We start from the raw sequence: 24,444 nt of genomic DNA, 5'->3' as shown, positions 1-24,444 counted from the left end.
TTATTTAAAAATTCATGGTTTGCTGTTTCGTCTTTTCATTACCAGATGGGAACAGAGTAAGTACGTGCTGCACAGAAACAATAAGTTAAGCAGCATTCTCTCTTAAGAGAATATAACTATTTAACATTTCGGTTTTCATGTCATTTAACTGTTAAGACCTTCTGTTTTTCATTTGGGATACTAATTACATGAATAAATGTCATTATCTGTTTGCCATTTTTAATTAGTAATGTGTTCCTCACATTAAAAACATTTGGGATAGAATCCTGGCTCTATTAAAGTATAGGAGAATTTTACTATTTTCTCCTTCATGCCAGGATTCCCTTCATACCCTGCACAGCTGGAGGTAAGTGGAAATCAGAGATATATTCTAGATGTTTTTTACTGCAAATATTTGTGCAGACTGTTGCATAGAAGCGTGTTCACTACAATAACCCTAAAATTTCATTGCAGTACAAATTTTTCTGGGGAGAAAATACAGAATAGCGGTATCTCCCATGCATATTAAATATGTTATGGTGTGGTGTTATGGAGTTTTAAATAACCACAGTTGTTAATTAGACCCATTCATTTGTGCATGCAAATTCTAGTGTGGTGAATTACCTCCCAAGTATGTTAAAATCTAGCCCTAAAGTATTTTCACATGTAATATATTAATTTCAGGAGCAACTCTGATGAAAGGTATTATGTCTAATCCTTCAGTCACAATGGAAAAAAATCTTTACAGTGTTCATTGTGCCCTTTAAGCATGTTTAGAAGGTCAGTTCCAGCTGTGATCATCAGAGAGACTTAAGATCAGAATTACTTGTGATTGTGCTTTATGTTATACACCTGCTTTACAGACTTTCCTGAAAGAGCGCTTTGACAATGAAGAAATTAAACCAGATTTATGGATGTCCTTAGAAGGTGGAAGTACCTGTACTGAGTGTGGGATTCTAGCAGAAGACACAGCCTTGTATTTTGGAGGTGCAACTGTGAGGGAGGCTGTCACTCAAGATCTGGACCTGCGGGGTGCAAAGTATGTCACGTTACTACTATGCATTATCTGGTCACATTCATTTTAGCAGGGAAATTCTGACAAAGCGGCAGATGATACAGCTTAGAGAAATCCTGGGCCACCACAAATACGGAGTTATCTCCATAAGATATGGAGATATATCCAAAGATGGCAATGATACATTTTACTCATTGTTTCCATGAGCAAGGGATTTTTAACTCAACTCTGAGAGCTCAGTTATCATTTGTTATTTATGTCATATCCCTTGTGCTGCTCGGTGAATAGAAGTCAAAGAGTTTGCAGTCTCGGTAGGCAATTTGCGTTCAGAATCTTAGTACGGTTTCTGCAGGGCTGGAGACTGCATCACTGTCTGCCTTAGCTTCATGCCATCTTGGCAGGGGCTAGGAAATTGGTGAGTCCTGGGGGCAGAATGTGTCTGCTTTTGCTTATTCAGGATGGAAAGTAACAGGCTTTGGGGATCATGTCAATAAACAAGAAAGCTAAGATGACAAAGTTACCAAAAATATTTATATCAGAAATGCAGACTGTTTCTAGTAAAGTTGGATTATGAAAGGATTGGATTTAATCTGATACCATGTTCAAGAAGGTTCGTGTGGCATTCGCAAGGAGGATGTTTGCAGCAATCCATAGGTGTTTTTCAGTGCATTTATGTGCTTTACATGCCTTATTGGAGGCTTTCATAAAGATTTTAGAGAAGTGATTGGAAAGTATTTAATACTGCAGAATGGCCGAGGAAACTTCTTTTCACTGAAAACCAGGAAAGCATGGGGTTCACTGAATATCTAATAGCTTTTGGTGGCTATACCCTGGTGGTGACACAGGGAGATATTTACACCACCAGCCTTAGACCCAAAGGGCATCCTCAGACAAGGCTAAGGTAAGGTAATGGTTCAGTAACACTAGCACCAACTTGCACCCAGCCCAGATCCCCCCACTTGCCACTTACCTCTTCCTGGCTGTGGAGTCTGTGAGGTCCCTCCAAGAGTTGCTTCAACTCATTACTGTGACAGAAAAATACCCTTAACAAAAAGGATAGTTCTCCTGCCAGGACAGTGAGCACAGAGGAAGGTTTAAGGACATACCACAGGGGTGAGCAAGTGAGGCATCTTTCCCTGGAGGCAGAGGAGCCCTGTTGGCCTATTCCTCTAGCCCTTCTAGGTCCTCCTAAATGGCAGTTCTGACCTCAAGTATATCAACACTCCTATCTGGTGTTGTCCACAAACTTGATGGTGACAGCTATCACATCCTCCAGGTTATTGATATAAGATATTTAACAGGATAGGTCCCAGGATAGACTCTTGAGGATGTCCATTAGTAACTAGAGGCAGAGTACAAACCTTAAAGCCCCAAAAAACTGATAGTTTTCCATCAATCTAATAGTCTACCCAAATAAACTGTAATATCTCAACTTGGAATCGAGGACCCTGCAGGAGATCATGTTGAAAGTCTTGCTAGAATCAAAGTAGACAACAACCACTTCTCTCTCCTCATCCACGTGTTTTGTCATTTCATCAGAGGAGGCAAATCTTCACAAAACTTTTTGCTTGTTTTCTCACACTTCCTTCCTTCCTTCCTTCCTTCCTTGAGTTCTAGTGAAAAAAATATTATTTTATTTAATTCTCTCATTTCCTTGCTTGAAGTCACTCTCAGAAAACTAATTACCCAAATTCCCATGCTTACTCTTAAATATGCCTGCTTTGTAGGAATCATTAGGCAGTGTTTTTAGAAATCGTAGCTCTGTACATAGATCAGTGTCACTTGCTTGAAAGTGTTGTCATTTTAAACATTTTCAGTGTATCTGCCAATAGAAAGCAAACTTGTTGATTTGTGCATACCTTTAACAGATGTTTTTTGTGAGTAACCATCAGTGCGCTTACCCTTAGATTTCTACAGTATTGGGGGAGAATTGGGAGTGAAAACAACATGACAACATGTCACAGACCAACTTGCAGAAAGGAGGGAGTGCTGCTAGATTATTCAGTTGATGGAGGCAAGTACCTGTTGTAGTTTCAACTTAGCTACAACTTTGTTGTGTATTCATGCACTATTCATGCACCGTAAGCATCTGAGAAGGCTTCAGAGAGGATCAAAAATGATAACTTTTAATTACAAAGGCATTTTTGTCTTTGTAAAGTTTTTCATCATCTAAAATTTTCATCTATTACTCAGAAGTTTTCCCTAATCCTCCTGCCAGATTTTATTAATCAGTGGATTCCAGTCAATTTGTTCCCCTTATATGATTACAAGATTACTCTGCAAGGCAGTTGCCTGCTACCCTTGGAAGTTAAGATTTTTCTTTCAAAAGACCATAACTATTATTTTTGTTTTGCTGTTGTCTTCCTTTGATCTTTTAGAAGATTCTACTGTACGTTTGCTTTTATTGCTAAGCCTCAATCATTTCATTCTAGGAATATCTTGGACTTTGCTTCATGAGATGGATTACCAAAAATACATTTCAGTCAGGCATGATTACATCCTCCTCCCCGAAGACGCTCTGACCAATACAACCCGCCTACGCTGGTGGCAGCCCTTTACCATTAGCAATGGCATCGTGGTTTCCGGCCCCGACCGTGCGCAGTGGGCACTGGACAACGTTCTGATCGGAGGAGCAGAGATCAACCCCAGCCAGCTGGTAGATACATTTGATGATGGTAAGACAGGCTGTGACAACTACTCTGTAGTCTGCCATTATCTCATTTAATGTAGCTCTATGAGCTTGCAAGAACACTTATTTTTAGCTGTGCAAATCTTTTATACCGTAGACTAAGACTGAGTTTATATACTATTCTGCATGCTACTAACGGGGTGCACAAATACGAGGCGGGGGGGAGAGAGAGATGTAAATATTGGTATACACCAGTATATACATACCTTTATGAAAGGTAGAAAATATTATTTTAGTCCAAGTCATTTCATTTAAGGACAATATATAAATCATTTATATACGAAAGTTTTATTTAATGTTATCTTTTTAAATATTGTTGTGTAAACAATCTAAATTACCTATCTGGAGCTGATTTTTTGTTAGGTCTGTTAGTAACTTATTTATTCTGTGTCATGATAGTTAGCATAAATGTAGTGTTTATATTTCTGAAGTACTATATCTAGTGATTCTGTGAGTTCGTTATTAAGCCTTGATATTTACTGAGACAATGCGGTAACTGTATCTCACTCATGTTAATAGAAGGCACCTCTCATGAAGAAAATTGGAGTTTTTACCCTAATGCAGTCAGGACTGCAGGTTTCTGTGGAAATCCATCATTTCATCTCTACTGGCCAAATAAGAAAAAAGATAAAACACACAACATCCTGTCCTCCAGGGAGCTAATTATACAACCAGGATACATGATGCAGTTTAAAGTAAGAAATGTTCTTTTTCTCCAAAGTAAAGTATGCAATAAAAATTATCTAATTTGTCTCCAGAAATTCTCACTGCTCCAGCTAGGATGCACAATTGGATGAATAAATAATAATGCCTTTTTATTAGATTTTAAAGGAAATTCTAAAGTGTAGGTAATAGGAATCAGAAAAATTGCATGAATGTTAAATGTCAAGTTGTGTTGATTGTCTGTATGCTCTGGAGGTTACTGAGATGGACTGGGAGTCTGATCCCTGTCTGCTGAAATTATTGGCAACTGGATCATAAGATACAGTGGGAATTATTTCCTAAAGTGAAAATAGCTGGCACTAGGAACCACAGCAGTAGTGCAAAAAGAAATAAGGAAAGAAAGAGAGAGAGAGAGAGAGAGAGAGAGAGAGAGACTTGCACAGACCTTGGAAATGCAGACAAGATGAAGAGAATGCAGTCTGCAGCCTGGAACACCTACACGCCATTTCCCCCAGCCTAATGAACAAGCAAGGTAGCAGCAGCGTGGAGCGGGATGGCTTACTGGAAACACAAACGTGTGCAGAGCAGAAGAGTACCCCTTCAACTTACTTCTGTCATGGAAAATGATCCAAATAATCAAAATTTCTCAGCATTTTCCTTTAAGCTGGAGCTCTGAATACAGTAAATGGTCATAACAAAATATAGAATCATAGAATCAGTAAGGTTGGAAGGGACCTCTGGGGATCATCTAGTCCAACCTCCCTGCTCAGCAGGGTCCCCTGGAGCATGGTAGACAGGGTTGCATCCAGGCGGGCCTTGAAGATCTCCAGAGAAGGAGACTCCATCACCTCTCTGGGCAACCTGTGCCAGTGCTCCGTCACTCTCACAGTGAAGAAATTCCCCCTCGTGTTCAGGTGGAACTTCCTGTGCTTCAGTTTCTGCCCATTGCCTCTTGTCCTGTCACACGGGACAACTGAAAGGAGTTTGTCCCTGTCCCCTTGACACCCTCCCTTCAGGTACTTGTACACATTGAAAAGATCCATCCTCAGTCTTCTCTTCCCCAGGCTGGAGAGGCCCAGCTCTTGTAGGGCAGGTTCCTCATAGGGCAGGTGCTCCAGCCCTCGGATCATCTTTGTAGCCCTATGCTGGACTCTCTCTAGTAGCTCCATGTCTCTCTTGTACTGGGGAGCCCAGAACTGAACACAGTACTCGAGATGAGGCCTCCACAGGGCTGAGTAGAGGAGCAGGATCACCTCCCTCGACCTGCTGGCGACACTCTTCCTAATGCACCCCAGGAGACTATTGGCTTTCTTGGCCACAAGGACACATTGCTGGTTCATGGTCAACTTGTCATCCACCAGCACTCCCAGGTGCTTCTCTGCAGAGCTGCTCTCCAGAAGGTCGGCCCCCAGCTTGTTCTGGTGCCTGGGGTTATTTTTCCCCTGGGGACTCTGCACTTGCCCTTGTTGAACCTCATGAGATTCCTCTCTGCCCAACTCTCCAGCCTGTCCAGGTGTCTCTGAATGGCAGCACAGCCCTCAGGTGTGTCAGTCACTCCTCCCAGCTTGGTATTATCTGCAAACTTGCTGAGGGGGCACTCCATCCCCACTCCATCCAGGACATTGATGAAGAAGTTGAACAGGATGGGACCCAGTACTGAGCCCTGCGGGACGCCACTAGCCACAGGCCTCCAACTGGACTCCACGCCACTGATGACGACCCTCTGAGCTCTGCCTTTCAGCCACTTCTCAATCCACCTCACTGTCCACTTGTCTAACCCACACTTCCAGAGCTTATGTAGGAGGATGCCATGGGAGATAGTGTCAAAAGCCTTGTTGAAGTAAACGTGCACAACGTCCACTGCTCTCCCCTCATCTACCCAGCCAGTCATTCCATCATAGAAGGCTATCAGATTGGTTAAGCAGGATTTCCCCTTGGTAAATCCATGCTGGCTACTCCTGATCACCTTCTTTTCCTCCATATGCCTGGAGATGACATCCAGAATGAGCTGTTTCATCACCTTTCCAGGGATGGAGGTGAGGCTGACTGGCCTATAGTTGCCTGGGTCCTCCTCCTTGCCCTTTTTGAAGACTGGAGTGACACTGGCTTTCTTCCAGTCCTCAGGCACCTCTCCAGTTCTCCAGGACCTTTCAAAGATGACAGAGAGTGGCCTGGCAACATCTGCCAGCTCCCTCAGTACCCGTGGGTGCAACCCATCCGGGCCCATGGATTTGTGGATGTCTAGCCTGCCCAGAAGGTCTCTAATCCTATCCTCCTCAACCAAAGGAAAGTCTTCCCTTCTCCAGACTTTCTCCCTCACGTCCAGGCTGCAGGATTCCTGGGGGCTGCCCTTAGCAGTGAAGACTGAAGCAAACAAGACATTCAGTAATTCTGCCTTCTCTGTATCCCTTGTCACCAGGGCCCCCGCCCCATTCAGTAGCAGGCCCACATTTTCCCTAGTCCTCCTCTTGATGCTGATGTATTCGAAGAAGCCCTTCCTGTTGTCCTTAACATCCCTTGCCAGACTCAATTCCATCTGGACCTTAGCCTTCCTCGACGCAGCTCCACATACTCTGACTAAATTCCTGTAATTCTCCCAAGGAGCCTGTCCCCTCTTCCACATTCTGTGTACTTTCTTCTTCTCTCTGAATTTGGCCAAGAACTCCTTGCTCACCCATGCAGGTCTCCTGCCTCCTTTGCTGCACTTCTTACTCATAGGGATGCACCGCTCTTGAGCTTGGAGGAAGTGATGTTTGAATACTAGCCAGAATATCTATGCAGTTGTTGTCCAGAAATGTTCTGGGCCCTTCCCCAAGCACCATATAGTCTTAAATAAGACAGGAACTAATATGTAAGCAAAGTCATTAAAATAATCATCTGTTTCCTTCTTATGTTTGTTTCTTGCTATTCTGTCTAACAAGGCAGGTTCAGGATTTGCCATCTTCTATTAATCAATATTTTCACCCTTTCTTAACATTTGCTGTTTTATATTAACTGTATAACATATTCGTTGCTTGCTCCACCTGCACAGCATACCTTCTTTGCTGAAACTACATAAAAGAAGAGTCTGACCTGCCTTGTAATACTACATACTAAGATGCCCCAGCCTGCTTATTTTACTCCAATCACCTTTTTCTTATATTTATGACAACCCGTAAACATTGGGAGGTTCATATTACTAAGCTCTCTTTGCAAAGCTTTTCTCATGACTTTCTCCTCTTTCCACACCAATCACAACAAAATATTTTATTTCTAAACCAAGATCTGAGCTGTAGTGCATGGCTGCCGTTTGCATTTGAAGCTCTTGAAACGCAGCTGTTTGTTGGCTGTTCAGTACTGTGCCGTTAGCTGTAATCTTTCCACTCTTAACATGACACAGATCTGTTTATTGTTCCAAATACTCAGAACAATTCTGTTTTTAAATTGGATTGAATTGAGGTTCCCTCCCACATTTAGTATTATGGGTTCTAAATTTCATGGGTAACTAATGCCTAGTTAGGTACTTCACTTTCTGAAACGCTGAGGAGCTACCAGATCCTAGTGTTTCAGAAACAACATTTGTTTGGGTATTTAATTTGATATTTAGGATCTTAGGATTTGGCTTCTGTTTGAAAATAACGGTAACAATAAAGTAAAGTTAAGTAAAAGCAATACCTAAAGTATTACCTTCTTTGTTTTCCATCCAGACTTTTTTCCAAGATCTATATTGGCAATCTCTTTTATATCCCCCTTAAGGAAAAAAGGAGAGCACAACTTCGTTATATATCACATTAAATGTCTACCTGACTTGTTACAGCAGCCTTTTTTTTTTTTAATCTGTGCTACAGATTGTGGTTGGCTGTGAGGCAACTTCATGTGGTGACCTCCATTCTGTGATGCTGGAGTACACTAAAGACGCCAGGTAAACAAGAGCTGAATGGGCCCAAATCAACCTAGAGTGCTATTATTTATTAAAACAATCACTTCAATAGTCCTCTTGTAACAGGATCTGAACTAATCCAGTTTGCAAGCACTGGGATTTATCTACATAACGCCTGTAAAGTCTCTTCATAATTTATCCCAGCTGTGGGAAGGGTCTTAGCTTTGAACCTGCACCAGCAGTTTGCGAGCATGTTCCTGTTAAAAATGTGCTTACAGAAAACCATGGTCATAAGGAACTGTTGGTTTAGTATGGTACAGGGCTGTATATTTAAGATCAAGCCACAGTAAAGAGGAAGATGCGTAACTAATTTGTTCTTTAACTCGCAACGAACTAATGACTCTGTTTCCTGTGCTGTAGTGTGATAGTGCATTGTGGTTCACAAAAGTGAAGCTATAGTCTGTGCTCAAATGCTTATGGGTGAAGGTGGAGCAAATTCTGCCAAATTCTTTTTTTGGGCACTGCAAGAGAGGGTCTAGGGAACTGCCTGCTAAATAAGTCCTTGTATTGAAGCAGCTCAGAGGAGCACTGGGCTCGACTCTGCTCAAAGCGCCATCAGCATGCGATTCAGAACGCTTACGCCTGATGCTGGAAAGTCTTCGTAGCTGCACAGGGGCCTTAACCTCTCACTTCTTGTGGCAACAAAGCATGGAAACTATTGCTGCAAATCTATTGGGTTTGCTTAGTGAGATAACCAATATCATGACCTCAGAGATTGCCAGCTTCATTATTCTTCTGATTCTTCTAAAAACACATTTTCTTTGCTCCCTACAGGACAGATTCATGGCAGCTCGTCCAGACACACTGTCTTCCTTCCTCATCTAATAGCATTGGCTGCTCCCCATTTCAGTTCCACGAAGCTACCATCTATAACTCTGTCAATAGCTCTATGTGGAAAAGAATAACGATCCAGCTGCCTGATCATGTCTCATCCAGGTAGGTTACCGAAAGGTCGGCTCACTGCGGGCCTGTAACAACGTCAGCTGTCTCACTAGCACAGTTAGTTTGGATCAACTCCTGAATTAAAAAATGCTTCTTCATTGCTGGATTTAGATCTGATACATAATTAATGACTCTGAAGATGCTTTTTGTTAATAGCAGTGGTGCTGCCAATGACCTAATGCCACCTACTTGGCCTGGGTGTTTCCAGTTATTACAGGCACCACCCTTTCATACAACATTTTTCATGTCATCTACTGCCTGCGTGTTTCAATGTCACTGTGGAGACATGTTTGATTGCTAGATATATCACAATATGGTGTTTGTATTTTTGTATTTGAAGTGCAACCCAGTTCAGGTGGATTCAGAAAGGAGAAGAACTAGAGCAGCAAAGCTGGGCAATTGACCACGTGTACATCGGGGAAGCGTGCCCGAAGCTCTGCAGTGGTCACGGATATTGCACAACAGGAGCTGTTTGCATTTGTGATGAAGGCTACCAAGGTTTCATTTCTTCAGTTCCTTTTTATACATGTGATACTCTGTAATCTAGTTCAAAACTAAAGAAAAAGATAAAGAGTGATCGAGCCTGTCTAAATTCACCACTGGAATACTTAAGTAACAGATTACAAATTCATATTTTGAAAGGACTGCAAATAGTAGATATTCCCTCCTTTTATTATTTCTGGATTGAATCAATACTCTTTGTTGTTTGGCACTGTATTCCTTGAAGGCATACTGTGGCTACCTGCTTACCCAGAAAAGGCTTTCCCACCTGTCCTCCTTCCAAGGGTACTTCACTTCCAGCTGATGTGTGTGTGGAGACCAGACTGTAGATTGTCACTTATGAAGGATTCAGTTCTGCACAATATAAATGCACAATATAAAGACAGACTATTCTGCTGGAATCCTCCCCGTCCGTTAGGCACATGACCAGCAGTACTTGGGTGCCCCCATGACATTATCACAGAATCACAGAATGGTTGAGGTTGGAAGGGACCTCTGGAGATCATCTAGTCCAACCTCCAGGCTCAAGCAGGGTCACCTAGAGCGTGTTAGACAGGATCGCTTCCAGGTGGGTTTTGACTGTCTCCAGAGAAGGAGACTCCACAGACTTGCACTGTTATAGATGCTCTATGGGGAGTGGAGCTGGAATGTCTACTGTCTTCCAGGACAGTCTCATAACTTTACAAGGTTCAAATCCTTCCCTGTTTTAGAGGTATTTCCATTCATGTGGTGATTTGAGGTTTCTCTTATTTCCACCGATGTATAAGAGAAGAGATCCTATTGCAATTTTTGAAGTTACGCTGCTGTAAATAAGAACAGACTTGAAGCCTCAACTTTCCAGAAATGAATGTTGTACAGTTACGTGCACATTATTCATGGTTCTGCCAAAATACACCCAGCCTGTAGTCACACTGTGTATTGGGCCACAACCTTGAATGGAATTTCAATGAACTGTTTCTGATTTTTCTCTATTCTTTTTTTGCGTGTTTTTTAACTTCACTATGTCATTTCTAGGTGACGACTGCTCTGTTTTTAGCCATGATCTCCCCAGTTATATTAAAGATAATTTTGAATCTGAAAGAGTCACTGAAATAAACTGGGAAACCATTCAAGGGGGAGTGATAGGGAATGGATGTGGACAGCTGGCACCCTATGCCCATGGAGACTCGCTGTATTTTAATGGTTGTCAAATACGGCAAGCTGTGACTAAGCCTCTGGATCTCACTCGAGCAAGGTAGTACTCTGCGCCTAAAATGCTCTTTTAGGAGTTCACGAGAAAACAAACTTTATAGGCACGTGAAGTCGTGTGGTCCAGTATTGATGAGGATGGGCTGACCTGCTGAACCGTGTGGTCGGGCTTGGCTGGCAGATAAATGTTAGGGCTGGCAAAATGTTTCATGGCTTTCATTTGGGAGTTGGAGAGTGAGGAGGAAGCAATGTCAGATGAAAGGGTCAGATGTTTTCATCATGTGCAACAAAGCGCTGCCTTGTAAGCCAGCGCTGAAGCTGAAGCCATTGGCAAAGCCTGGACACCAGACTGCCTGGGCCAGTGCCTGATAAGGCGAATCCCGTGTTTCCGTGCCTCCACAGCAGTCATGCATGAGGAGCAATGCTGTCAGTAATTACAGACTCATTTTCTTCTTCCATTGTTATAGAAAATTGTATTCAGCTGCCAACGAGCCGGAGTATCATTTTCATCTATTGAGTCCCTTTGGCTGTGGAATAACAAACGTGAGCAGCCCGTGCTGGCTCTTACCCGAGCGACAGCTCACTGGACTGGATTCATAGCTAGCTAATTGTCTAAACTGTGATTAGAAACAGGATGGATCAGCAAACGGGCCAGATATAAATTAGGCTCTTAATTTGTTATTTGAACACCCAGGGAGAATATTAGGAATCTTTTAGGTACTTTTTTATATTTAGGCTTTCTTTCTCCCTTTTTAAGCTTTTTATACACTTGTTTCCTTATTATATTGTTTATTCATCTGAGCTTTGTGCAGAAACAATGTAATATTGTATTGATAGCCTCCAAATATATGGAATATGTTATACAAAGTAAATTATAACCTTAAAAGGAGGGCTGTGTTTTAGAAACGTGCGAAAAGTTTATTTGCTTGTTAAAAGTAATGATTCTGGAGAATGCTCACAATTTTAGAATGGTGACTACAATAAACCTGAAAATGCTATTTTTCCTGTGTGACCACTTTTTGTATATTGAAAATACCTTTTCTCTTTGTGTTTTACAGCAAAATCATGTTTGTTTTGCAAATTGGAAGTATTTCACAAACAGACAGTTGCAATACCAACCTGAGTGATCCTAACACTGTAGACAAGGCAGTGCTCCTCCAGTACAGTGTAAATAATGGAATTACATGGCAAGTAATTGCACAGCATCAGCCAAAGGACTTTATACAAGCCCAAAGAGTGTCTTATAATGTTCCCCTGTGAGTACCCAGTCTCATTTCATTACCTCTGAATGCACAAGATGTATTTCTGCTAGGAAGGAGTCTATCTGGCATCACTGTGCAGGAAAATGAAGGTTGAAGAGAGAGTAGAAGGAAGCTTAAGGGGAAGGCTGATTAAAAAAAATCAGTCTAGTGTTCATCACTATAATTGAAAGAAATATCAAATATTTGTTTTAAAGATATGAGAGAAAAAATATTTTAAAAATCCCACCTGAACTGTATTTTTTGTCATTAAATCTTCCATGTGTATGGTGTATTAATGTTTAGTGGTGTAGAGATGATACTTGGACTTTGCTCTCAGTTCCTGTTTGGGGAGGAGATGGGGAGGCACAAACCGCTCACAGCCAGGAGCTCTCACAGGCTCTTGCCTTTGCGATTGCAGGGAGGCACGAGTGAAAGGAGTCTTACTGCGCTGGTGGCAGCCCCGGCACAGCGGAACAGGTCATGATCAGTGGGCTTTGGACCACGTAGAAGTCGTCCTGTAAGTATCAGCTTCACCTCATCCCACCCCACCCCAGAAAGCACTGACCTTCCTTCAGCGTGGCTCGAGGGTTAAGCTCAGTAAGAACTGCTGTGGCACAGGGAAGCCTCTGAGAACCAGTGCTGGCTCATACTCGGCCCTGACTGCAACCATCAATGGTCAAGGCAGTCGTGAGATGCAGTGGCCCAGCAGGGGTACGGGTTGTGCAGAGTGGAGAAATGCAGGAGGGAAAGCGGGGCTCTGTCACCTCCAAGCATTGGTGTGTTCCTCCAGTCCTGCAGCAGCAACTGTGAAATATTTTGTGCTGGGACATAAGAAAGGATATTTGTGTTCACCACTATGCTGCCATATAAGGCTAGTTTATATCCTTTCAAAGATACAAAATACTCCGCTGTGTTGTTCTTTGTGCAGGGTAATGTTGTTATGTAATCAGCCTCTGAAAAATCTGCATTAGCAACTAATGCCTTATTCATTTCCTTTTTTAGTAAGACGGATACTGTTCAGAAACAGGGTTCACTATATCAGGTTCCTATGGTCCAAGCTCTATATTCATCCCCTTGTCAAGATTTTACCAAGTGTCTTCACCCTCTTGATTTTCCCATTCCTGAGATGGGTTTCACTCGCAGCTAACCCGTTTTTCTGGTGTTACATCACAAGGAGATGACCTGCTTTTTCTCTAACAATTTAGTTCCAGTAGAAGTGAAATGCTAGTGGCTTGACGGGCGGGAGCTCATCGCTGACAGTGGTTGGCAGAGAGAAGCGTGTCTGCTCCATAGATAGGTTCAAACATTCCTTTTATTGAAAAATTTAAAAAACAGCAATGACAAAATTAGGCTTGGATAACCTCCAGACTGTGTAATTGTTACCATGAGGTTTCTGTCTTAAAATCTGAATTAGCAGAGGCATTGCAAGTAATGTTTTGTAACAACAGCAAAGTGGATTACTTGATCACTAGTTAGCCCTGTTGTTCTTTCCACCAAGAAGCACCAGCTTGCATGGCATTCATATCAACCACAAACCAAACTGGTCCCACCCTGGGTAGCTGTACATGTTGTGTTGCTTTTACACACCTTGCTGGGCTCTGCTTCCATAACATTAAGCTTAAAGCTTGAAGGAACAGAGGGATGGATGAGATTCCTGGCTTAGTTAATCAATGGCGGTAAGGTGATGCATAGATAAAGATATGAAAGAGTGTGAACCTACAGGAGGTTCGCTGTGTTTAGGAAGCATAGAGAAGGGAACAGGCAGTTCTGAAATATTTTCATTTTTTTCTGCCTTGCAAATAAAAAAGGAAATAAAATGAAAAAGTAGCTGGAAAAAAATAGTATAATATTACTTGCCAATCTGAGCATTGAATTGGGGATGTACATAGAAATAAGGTGAAGTTTGAAAAAAGGAATTCTTAAGCTGAATTTTGGAGAGCTTCTTTGACAATGAGATCTACCAAGCTGTAGACTAGACATACAAGCTGAGTGGCGATATATCAGTTATGTGAGATATTTTAAATTAGAATGGAGAAAGCAATAGAAATGCCATAGCAAGCAATCATATTTTGCCTAGAAGACGAACCATATATAGAGACAGTGCCTCTTCCCTCCTCCTCTTCTTTTTCTCCTGTTAAAGAGATTTGAGGGTCTTCTGGATGTTGGCCAAAAAGTCAGGCTAGAAACAGAGTTTCCACTCTGCGCTCCGTGTGCTGGATGTGCATCCTCCGTTGGCCAACCTGTGTGTGACGCCAGGCACAGCCCACAAAGGAAGATAGACCATGACAGATTTCTCCCTTAACAGATACTGTTAAATACAGTGCCACGGCAGAATACCACCAGCAGGTCAGGTGAAGAATTTCAGTCCCTGCTGCCTACAGCACGTGAGATGTGCTGCCTCTGGAGCAGCAGGATTACACAATGTGGCACATCTGGTTTACACGTCCAGCACGCACTCAGCCCTTATAGGCAGCTTTGACCTTTCTTCTGTTCTTTAAGATCTAGCTGCAGCTTCCAATTCATCAAAATATTCTGTGGAGCTCTTAAGTTCTATTTTAAAACTTTTAAAAGTTTGAGAAAGTGTTTGTAAAGCTTTCTTAAAGGAAGCACTGCTGTTCTTTGTAGATAGAACCCAAGTCTCCTGTGGGAATATCTCTTTTAGCTCTGCTATTTCGCTCTGCACAGAAACCCTGCCTGCTCCCAGGAAGAACAAGCCAACTCGCCAGGTTAGCTCTCTAGCAAGAGGCCAAGCAGGGACTGCCCTGTGGGTACTCTGACCATGCCATATCCCATCCACCAGCATTCCCAGAGAAGAGTTTTGTGGCCAATAGCTACCCAGGGCTTGCTCCAGCATGGCTGCAGAGAGAAACTAAAACCAAGCAATTGGTTGATGATGTAATTACCTGCTTCCAATATTTATACAGGGACCCATTGGAGAATCAGTAGGCTTCTGCCTGGCTCATCCTTCCAAAGCAGAGATAGCCTGGGAAATATTTGTACCTCCCAAACTGAAAGTCATACTTGCTAGCACTCCTACCTAGACTCAGAAAGCTGAGAACACCCTTGGCATCAGTACCTGCTGGTGGTCCCCATCTAGTGTGGTTTGCACTCTGTCCTTTCATAACTCCTTTATAATCCTTACACTCCTTCAGACACTTAAAAGAGACTCCAGCTAATGAACATAGACAAATACCTCTCTGGGCACCATCGAAATTATCCTCACTTGCCCCATTTCAAGCCCTGCTCACAGAAGTCGTAGATTTTCATGTCTGTAAGTGATCTGTGTATCCACGTGGCTGCAGCAGGCAAGCTCTCACGTCCTTTTCTCAGGCACAGAGGCAGGGGTGCACAGACACCATATATACCCCGTACAAACTGTCAAGCTCTGTACGCCAGCCTTTTTGTACGCTATCAGTGTGGTCTGATCACCCTTCAGCTGCCTTTCCTTATGGCAGGGAGGCCAAGGGAGGCAAATTCAGAGTCAGATGAGTTGCTTTAGTGGCAGGAGTAAGCTGACATACCCAGGGAGGTGTGGGTTCAGGTGTAGAGAAACTCCTGGCTTCCACACCCCTCTCCTGTTCTTTGCACTATCCTCCGAGCTGACAAAGGGGCCTAGTTTTCCCAGATCCCCCGGGCACCCTCTGTTGTCTGGGTTGCCTTCATACCCCGAGGTGCAGGGCTGCACACTCAGGTGCTGGGCCAGCAGCTGGAGAGGAAGGCAGGCTGGGAAGGCGCCTGCCTGCAGGGCCAGCTGTCTGCAGAGATGCATCATTACCAAGAATTTTCATGATTTTATTCCCTGCCGCTCCTCAGAGGTCCCTGCCCTCCTGATGGTCCTGTGACTGTCAGAGACTGCCCGTTCTCAGGGATGAATCTGTGAATATCTGAGAATATACAAGAAAACTCAATTCTTCTCGACAGTTCAAACACTTGAAATTTATTCTGTCGTGAGCCCAGCTGCCAAGTTGCAGTGCAGATACAGCTTATAGCTGATTCATAGCCGGAGTCATCACAGTGTGTTCAGTCAAATTGATTTCTGAGTCAAAGGACGTCATCCTCTAACCACCAAACACATTCTCTGAATGCAACTCCTTTGTTTCCTTTCTGGTCCCCAGATAGTTAGCTGGAGGAAAAAACCTTCCTATTTTAACTTGCAGATCATATGGACATGCAAAATACATGGCATTGATAAGAAAGGCCAGACAGATGCCTCATTTATTATCTAGAGTCATTCCATTTGCTAATGAATTATTTGAATCATTCATTAAAAAGTAGTATTGCTAAGGCTGTAATGCAGCCGCAAATGGTGCTTCAGCTGAGCATGTTTTGAATAGGTGAAACACTGAACCTATTTTGAGTATAGGTATTGTATATGAGTATAGGAATTTTACACTGAATTAGTCTTGCCAACTAACCACTCACCACCTTATTTTAGGAATACTTGATCTCTGTCACGTGGTGGGGAGAGGGTGCTAGTTATCAAGTTGTCCTGTCCCTTTAAACTAGAGTCAATTATTCCTTGTTAGTGCAGCATTTTTATTCTCTTCATTTGTAAAGAAAGCTTTGAGCAGAACTCTCACATCTTGCATGGCTGTGGCTCTTCTTAGGATAAAGAAATATTTTACCCCAGACCTAAGAAATCTTGAGTACTTTTCTGTGCCAGTGTACTTATGCTCTAAGAACAGCCCACTTCCAACTCTGCATTTCATTTGCACACTGTTTTTCTGAGTACAACTCAGCCTGTCTGCTGCACAAATATCACGCACGGTTTTCGCATGTGCCTTTAGTCCTGCTCTTTGTGTATAAAGTGGGCCCTTAGTAACCTCCAAAAACTGAGCTCTAATCAAAGGCATTTAGAACTAAAGGGCAACAATAAACTAAAAACTAAGGGTCTGATATTGCTTTCTTTGCAGCCCAAAACTTGTGGTGTAATCCATGGGAATTTGATTTGTGCAAGGAATGCAAGAAGGTTCCCCTCATACGAATTTTTTATGGTTAATTGTTGGGTAAAAGAACTAATACCTCCATAGCTATCACTCCATGCTCTTCATTGTCAAAATAGTCTCACATTTTTGGCACAAATGATTTATTGAGAAACTTACGTTGCATTTGGTGCAAAGAATGTTTATGCTATTTTGCAACATTAAAATACAAATTATATATTCTAGCTCTAACAGAGAGTGCTCATGTGAAAAAGCATTTTCATCTGCTTCATTTTTCTAGTAAAAAGCAATGATTTGAAAAATACATTTAATTAAAGGGTATCAAGATATTTATAAAAAACAAGAAAAAGAGTTCAAATATTAGGTAATTATCTGAATAGTCACAACATTTATGCCAAATTTAATATGATGCAGTCTGTGCTTTTACAACATTTCTATTATGTTTCTAAAAAGTGCATGCTGAATTTCATAGAAAATAAAAATATAAGTATTGATTTGAAATATTAGGAAGTAATTTTTTCAATTTTTATTTTCAAAAGAGATGAAAAGTCCTATATTGCCTCTAAACCTCATCAGGGTTTTATGACTAATCACAGTGCTGCATGCATTGAAAGGCATTTTCTAACTTGTGTTGTATTTCATTGTTTGCTGTCATTGGTTTTACACTAGAGTAAGGTAAGTGCTTTCCCTGAATCCATAACAAATATATGTTACTGTTACAGATACGGTTCTTTCCCAAAGTTTTGTCCATGATGGGTCTGTGGAATACCACTTGTACTCTGTGAGATGTGCTCTGCAAGGCCTTGATCCTGCAGCTCTTCCTCAGGCAGCGTCAGGGGTATTTAAGCTCAGCAGAGCATGTTCAGCACCTCCAGCACCTCGTCCAGCTGCTGGTCATGTGCAGCAGTGGGGAGTGGTGGGAATGTCATTTAGGCTTCTCCCCTGCCAGCAAGTATGAGTGCTTGTGGCAGCGCAATGGGACTGGGGAGCAGAGGGTGCCTCAGCATGTTGCTCTCAGCTCCAAGAGGCACTTCACGTTTTTTTCTGTAAATAACGACCAAGGAGTGGAAGCCAATGCCGCACAGTGTATGCCAGTGAACATGTATGACAGCAAAGTCGTAAGGATCTTTTAGACCTAAAAACAACAGCACGTATTTGCTAGGTGGTTATTTTGTTTCTTGTAACCATGCTGCTTTGTGCTGCCATAGTTAACAGATGCCGCTAACCTGAGCTGTGGGTTCAAATCTTAATTTCACCAGAGTCAAAAAATGTTTGGCACTGATATGAGCAAACAGGATTTAATTCAGACTATGTTACTTTTCCAATTAGAGGACTATCCTTATAGACCACAAAATTTACCCCAAGCCCAGGCCTGAGAGGCGTGCCTCTGCTGTTTTCTAAGGCTTTGTTCATGTTTGGTTTTGGTATCCAAATATTTTTGGTCCCATTTTTTTCTCATTGCTAAAAACAAATATGTGAAAATAGCCAATGACATTAGAATATGTTGGGTTTTCTACATGAAATTTTTATTCCATTTGGCTATGTTCCATCTTTATATTTCTTAAATTGCAGACTGTAGTAGTCTGACTGTGTAGTCAAACTGTGCTTTAGGAAACATATAATACAATAATCAGAATGCTCTATTCAAGCCTAAAAATACAGGGTGATTCCTTCTCATTAACTGCTTTATTGTATGTATTAAAACAGTATAACTCCAACGATTTCATTGGAAAGTTACTTAGGATTTGCTATGTAAATTGGAGCAGTATTGTCTTTAATTTATTAATTTATATTAAGGCATTTAAAACTGTAGATTAGATTGTGCAGTAGTTGCTCCTCATAATTGCTTATCTTGCTGTTCATGAGCAATACAGAGATATTTTGAATCTGTACTTTTCATCTAAAGGTTTAGCGAGTGCAGTGAAAAAGTACAAGGCTCAGTATACGCCGACAGTCCTTTTCATACTTCTCCAAGATGATGTCTCCAGTGATGTCTCCAAACAAGAGTTCCCTCCACATCCACTCTTACAGAGGCTGGACAGGGAGCCTTATTCCTAATGCAGCTAGATGCTGCCCTGCACATTTTAAGAACTTTGAACAAGTAAATAACAGAAAAAGCAAACTAAAGCCTTTTATTAGGCTATAAAAATACAAACACAATTCATTATTAATAGTATTGAAAGTATTTTTAAATCCACCAAATGCAAGAATTGTATAACTGCTCCTCCTGCAAACTTTATTACATAACTCTTACTGTCATCTTAAAAAGCACTATTGGACTCAATTATAAAGTATTTTTCTCCTATCAATATGCAAAATTAACTCTAGAAAAATAAATATATACTTAGCCTCATTTTGTGGATACCAACTTATACCCTCATAGCGTATAGACATTTAACTATAACAAGGTGGAAATGATGCCATTTTCTACAATGGGCATGAAGTTTTTAAGTGACTTCCATCCCAGTCAGTGGAAAAGCTACCTCAGACTTTGGTGGGAATGAGTTCAGACTATGTCAGTGCAAGTAAGAAACAGAGCATTTGGTTATTGGGAATTTAGACTTCTCTTATTTCTCACACATTGCTTTCTGTGGTGTTCAGCATAATACAGGAAATAAATATGTCTGTTCCCTTTGCTTATAACATTCAGCAAACTGACCATCTGATAAAATACCAAAATAGATTGAATATGTAGCAAAATAAGTAAGTCACTTTCTTTCTTTTAAGATATTAGGGAACTGTTTCTTTCTTCCTGTTTTATTTTCTTTCTTTTTCTTTCTTTTTCTTATTGTTTGTTTGTTTGCTTTAAATGTCTTCATCATAACTTCAAGGCCAGATACAAAATGCTTAGGCATTTAAAGTGAAATATAGGCCAGGTTTATCTAGCAGTATCCAAATAGGTTGTCCTGACTATCTCTGCTGAGCTATCATCTCCTAAAGTGAGCAGATCAGACCAGCAAGGAGGCCGCTGGGAAACATGAAGGCCCCCAGGCACCAAAGCAATACAGCTCAGAGTGCACCCCAGTGGCCAAAGTTTTGCCCAAGCCAAGGATCTCACAGCTTTGCTCAGTCCTAAATTTAATCAGCTCCAGAAATGGCAAATTTTTCAGCCCAAAGCATTGGCATGCTCCCTTTGGTCTCACATATCTCAAAAGGATGGATATTCACAAAGGTAGTGCTAGTTAGGCCTTTTTCCGGAAAGATGAGGGAAGAAGCGGTACTTCCCCTCAGGAGATCAGAGTTGTGATTGATCTCAAGTGGCTCCTGTTAACACCAGGCTGATTCCCTGAGGGCACTCAAAATCATGTACATACAGTAAGGCCACTCAGAGGCAGGCTGTTTTTTCTTCTTCCAGTCCTATCTCTTGTGTTTTGGCTGCTGAGTGGCCTTTTCCAGGCAGAGAGGTGCTCCATCCTGTCTCACTTCATGGTTAGGATACTCTCCTGAGAGGTGGGAGTTCAAGGAGACAAAGTATCCTCTTCACAGGCAGTGGCTGCAGCGCCTGGCGAATTAAAGACGAGGCAGTCTCAGCCTCAGGACCAAAGGCAGCTGCTTCTGCAGAGAGTTGGGGATTGTGATTTGCCAGCTGCCAGTGAGGCCCTTAGCAGGATTTAAAACGTATCCCTATGCCCAGCACTCCCGGTCGGCTAGGAGCAGTAGCCTTTGCCAGCTGCTTAACCTGCTGCCTCCAGTGGCTTGCTCTGGTCTGAGCACTGACTGTCCTGAATCCCAGTGAAAGTCAGAAGTCAAGCTCGAATATTAAACACTCTCATAATTGCCAAATGCTCTAGAGCACTAACTTTCTGCAAGAGTGCAAAATGTTGCACCAAGTGCATTCATTGTCACTGAGAAATGGATATTATTTCATTCTGTATAGATATTGCAGTGGCAAGAAAATAAGTCTTAGTTGCCTGTAAAATTAGGTAAAGAAATTTGCAAAGCCTTGGAGAACTAGCTGGGAAGCAGCTTGGAATTGCTTGGCATTTTATATCCTAGATTTTGACACAACTGCTTTTATTCTATTCTAGACAATTATGTTCTAGGTTAGCTGTTAAAAAGGGTATAATTTTGTTACACACATTTTTTAGATTAACTTATCATAACTTTAGACTTTGTACAGCATTGATTATTATATAAAGTAACTTTAGATTAAGTTATACATAACTTTAGATTAAGTTATATAGCAAAAGCTATCATTGCTTCTGGGAGATCGTACTTATTTTGCAAAGCATGCAATTATTTCTTTTCCGTAAGGGCCATATTCACTAAAAATAAGCTTATGCACCAGAGAGGAAAGTATGACTGATTACTATATAAGTATTCACTTTTTACTCACAGAGAAAGATCACAAATGAAAATCTGCCTTGCTTCTACAAATGGAAGATTTGTTGACTGTAATGTCTAATACTGGCCTGTATTTCACATATCACGTTTAAAATCCAGTGGATTACTTGGTTTGGAGGCTCCTAGTAACATTCAATCCCTTTGGAGCAGAGACCTTTGGGCCAAGCATCTTTTTCCCACTGCAGGACAAAGCTAGAAAGGCCATACTCCAAAGTGGGTAGGAAAGACTAGAAGAGGGAGGCAGAAATTAGTCTGAGACTGTACAGACTCACTGAGACTTCATAGCTCCTTTCTCCTGGAAACCGGAAGAAAATGAGGCAGCAGAGTCACCAGCAGCTCATCCTGGGTGAAGCTTCTTATGTCTGTTGGAGCTGTCTTCAGGGTCTACATGGTCAATGTTGCTCCACTCTGCTGAGAGAAATTGCATTCTACAGCTACATATATACGAATTCTAATATACTATTTCCTCCATATGGAAAAAGGGGCTCTCAAGTGACTCTAGAGTCTGTTTGCAACATGTGATACTCTTTCCTTTTTCTTTTTAAAAATAGTGCTCTGAACAAAAGTTCTTTCCCACATCCTGGGACTTGACAGCCCAGTGTACAACACTGACTGTCTCTTACAGCCAGGTCTCAGTTGCTTTACATGGCTGGCCAAGCACTCTGTAAGTAGTAGGTCTGAGAGGAGACATCTTTTTAAAAAACTACGTAATACAAAGTATTCTCATATAATTCTGAATGTAGTTTGGCTGTAGATTTATTTGGACCTGTATTTCTGTGTATGTGCTGAGGGTGGAGGGGACGAAGAAAAGTTACAGCTAGATGAAATGCTCTGGCTGTTCAGCAGTCCTCTGCCACAGGCAATAACATATAGAGTCTCTGTTTTGCTGTACATGCAGTTCTCTCCAAGCTATATGCAAGTTTGTATGTTCCATGAGTAGAATCACAAGGAAGCCACACAGCTGTTACAGCTTCATTTCCAAAGTTTCTGCCCTTTGGAAACTGAAGGTGAGACATGGCCCTATCTAGGAGTTAGGTAGGTTTGAGGTACCTAGGTTCTAGGCGTCACTCTTGTACATTGCTGCCCTCTCCTGGCTTTTTCTTCCCTCAATGGGAGAAGTAGAAATTTCAGGTAGGTTGGATAGACCTTCTGTTTCCTCTGCTCCCTCAGCTGGGCTGCAGCCAGAACTGACAACGCTGTTCAGTTTATTTCCTAGATCTTTTTTGAAATTTGGAGGGGGGCAGGGGAGGGAAATGTTAAGTCTGCATAGAAGTGTTATACTTCACTTCCTATATGGTAAAACTAGAACATCATGGATTAAAGATTTTCTTCCGTTCTCTAAATAAAGCTCTAAGAGAGAAGAACAATTGGAGTATTAATACACTGTGCAGAAATGCCCTATACTGAGAGGGTATGGCGTGCATACAGCTTTAGTGAATCTGGCCTTAGGCGGAACAAGTTTTAATTAGCTGAGAGCGCTTCACTTTTCCCTAAGATAATGAATTGTAAATAAAAGCAAAGTGGAACAGACTCTCAATTGCCTTGTACCTTGTTGTATAGCAGGTGCATTTTACACTGCTTTACACAAATCTTGAAAGAATATGCAAGGAATAAGAAGAATCTGTCCCACTAGCTCACTGATCAGAAAGAATTTAAAGAACGTATTAAAAATTTGACATTTTTCTCTTCCTCCTTTCCCCCTTAATTTTAACAGCACTCGCAAACAAAATTACATGATGAATTTTTCACGGCAACATGGGCTCAGGCATTTCTACAACAGAAGACGAAGGTCACTTAGACGATATCCATGAAGAAACTAGAAATTTATTTTTTCTTCCCAACATGTGATGTGTTGCTTTCCATTCTTTAAATCTAGCACTGCATTTGGTATCAGGACTTTTCTGCAACTGGCTTGATGAATAACTGAAAGCCTTTCTCAAGACAGAGTGTACACTACTTTTTTCGCACTGTGAACTAATGAGAAGTGACTTATTTTCTCATAGGTAAATGTTTTAATGTTGATGTGTCTGTGAAAATTGTGATCTGTTGTAATATCAGTTACAGTGGCAGTATTGGAAGTAAGCAACTAATTCTTTTTAACAAGAAAAGAAGTTTAAGCACAAAGACTTTTCAGACTTTATGTTTAAAAAACCTACATACTAAGTACAGAATTTAACATTATTTGTCACATAGATATTTAAGTGCACTGTATTTCAGCTCTGTGTCATTTTATATGATTAAGTTATCGTTGTTTGTCCTCTTTGTATTCTCTTCTACAACATGACACATTGGCACTGTATTTACTTGTTTTATTGTTGTAATATTTTGCTGCTGATTTTTGGGCTATTTACCTTCTGACAATGTGTATTAAATCAAAGTACCTAATCAAGAAGATAATTGCAAAAGTAGTTGTAAAGACATATCCTTCAGTCTTATTCTTTGATATGTCTGTTGGTTAGCATTGTTTTGTGGACAAAAAGAATGCTTGACATTAAACTTTTTTCTACTAAGCAGTTGTGGATGAAGCCCCAAACAGAAGTTCCCATTTCCTTGTCTAAATGTAGTCAGTTCTCTGCAACTGATTTACTTACAGTAACTGCCATTTGGTGTCTGTAGTAATGAAGTGATTTGTAAACAGTGAATGTTTCATTGTGTTCTCTTAGGTGTTTGTTTCTATCGCGGGTCATGTTTGTATCTTCTGATAAAGTTGTATCTACACCAGCAACGTTATAATGCCCCTATAGCCCTAACCTGTCTATTATCATAAATGAAATGCTTCACTTTATGGTGAACCAAGCTAAAGATCCATGCTTCAATAAAGATAATGTCAAGAAACAATTCTGATGTCAGACTTTTCAAGCCATGTAGGCTTTAAATGAAATCATAAACCAAATTATTTTACTAAACACACAGATTCTAATGCAAACATTGATTTTTTTTTTTAATATTTAGTATGTCATACTCAATAGCACTTTGAAAATCTCAGTGTGCTTACAATCTCATTTGTGCTTACAAGCACA

At 41.2% G+C, this 24,444-nt stretch overlaps 1 protein-coding gene across 1 annotated transcript in view; it reads left to right on the top strand.

Annotated features, from left to right (window-relative positions):
• RELN (reelin) overlaps positions 1-24,262 on the top strand; it is a gene marked incomplete at its 5' end in the record, with an annotated part of 298,882 nt that extends 274,620 nt beyond the window's left edge. The window contains 11 exons of the mRNA XM_062580854.1: positions 843-1,018; positions 2,902-3,008; positions 3,427-3,669; positions 4,203-4,378; positions 8,174-8,247; positions 9,040-9,201; positions 9,548-9,705; positions 10,723-10,942; positions 11,955-12,152; positions 12,556-12,654; positions 23,139-24,262. Of these exons, the coding sequence (XP_062436838.1) occupies positions 843-1,018; positions 2,902-3,008; positions 3,427-3,669; positions 4,203-4,378; positions 8,174-8,247; positions 9,040-9,201; positions 9,548-9,705; positions 10,723-10,942; positions 11,955-12,152; positions 12,556-12,654; positions 23,139-23,235 (1,710 nt within the window). The remainder of the gene's footprint in view (positions 1-842; positions 1,019-2,901; positions 3,009-3,426; positions 3,670-4,202; positions 4,379-8,173; positions 8,248-9,039; positions 9,202-9,547; positions 9,706-10,722; positions 10,943-11,954; positions 12,153-12,555; positions 12,655-23,138) is intronic.
• Between the last annotated feature and the right edge of the window lie 182 nt (positions 24,263-24,444).

This window comes from Rhea pennata, chromosome 1, assembly GCF_028389875.1.
Source record: "Rhea pennata isolate bPtePen1 chromosome 1, bPtePen1.pri, whole genome shotgun sequence".
Lineage (NCBI taxonomy): Eukaryota > Metazoa > Chordata > Aves > Rheiformes > Rheidae > Rhea > Rhea pennata.
The sequence above is the reverse complement of the archived record's forward strand: the minus strand, read 5'-3'. Positions and strand labels throughout refer to the sequence as shown.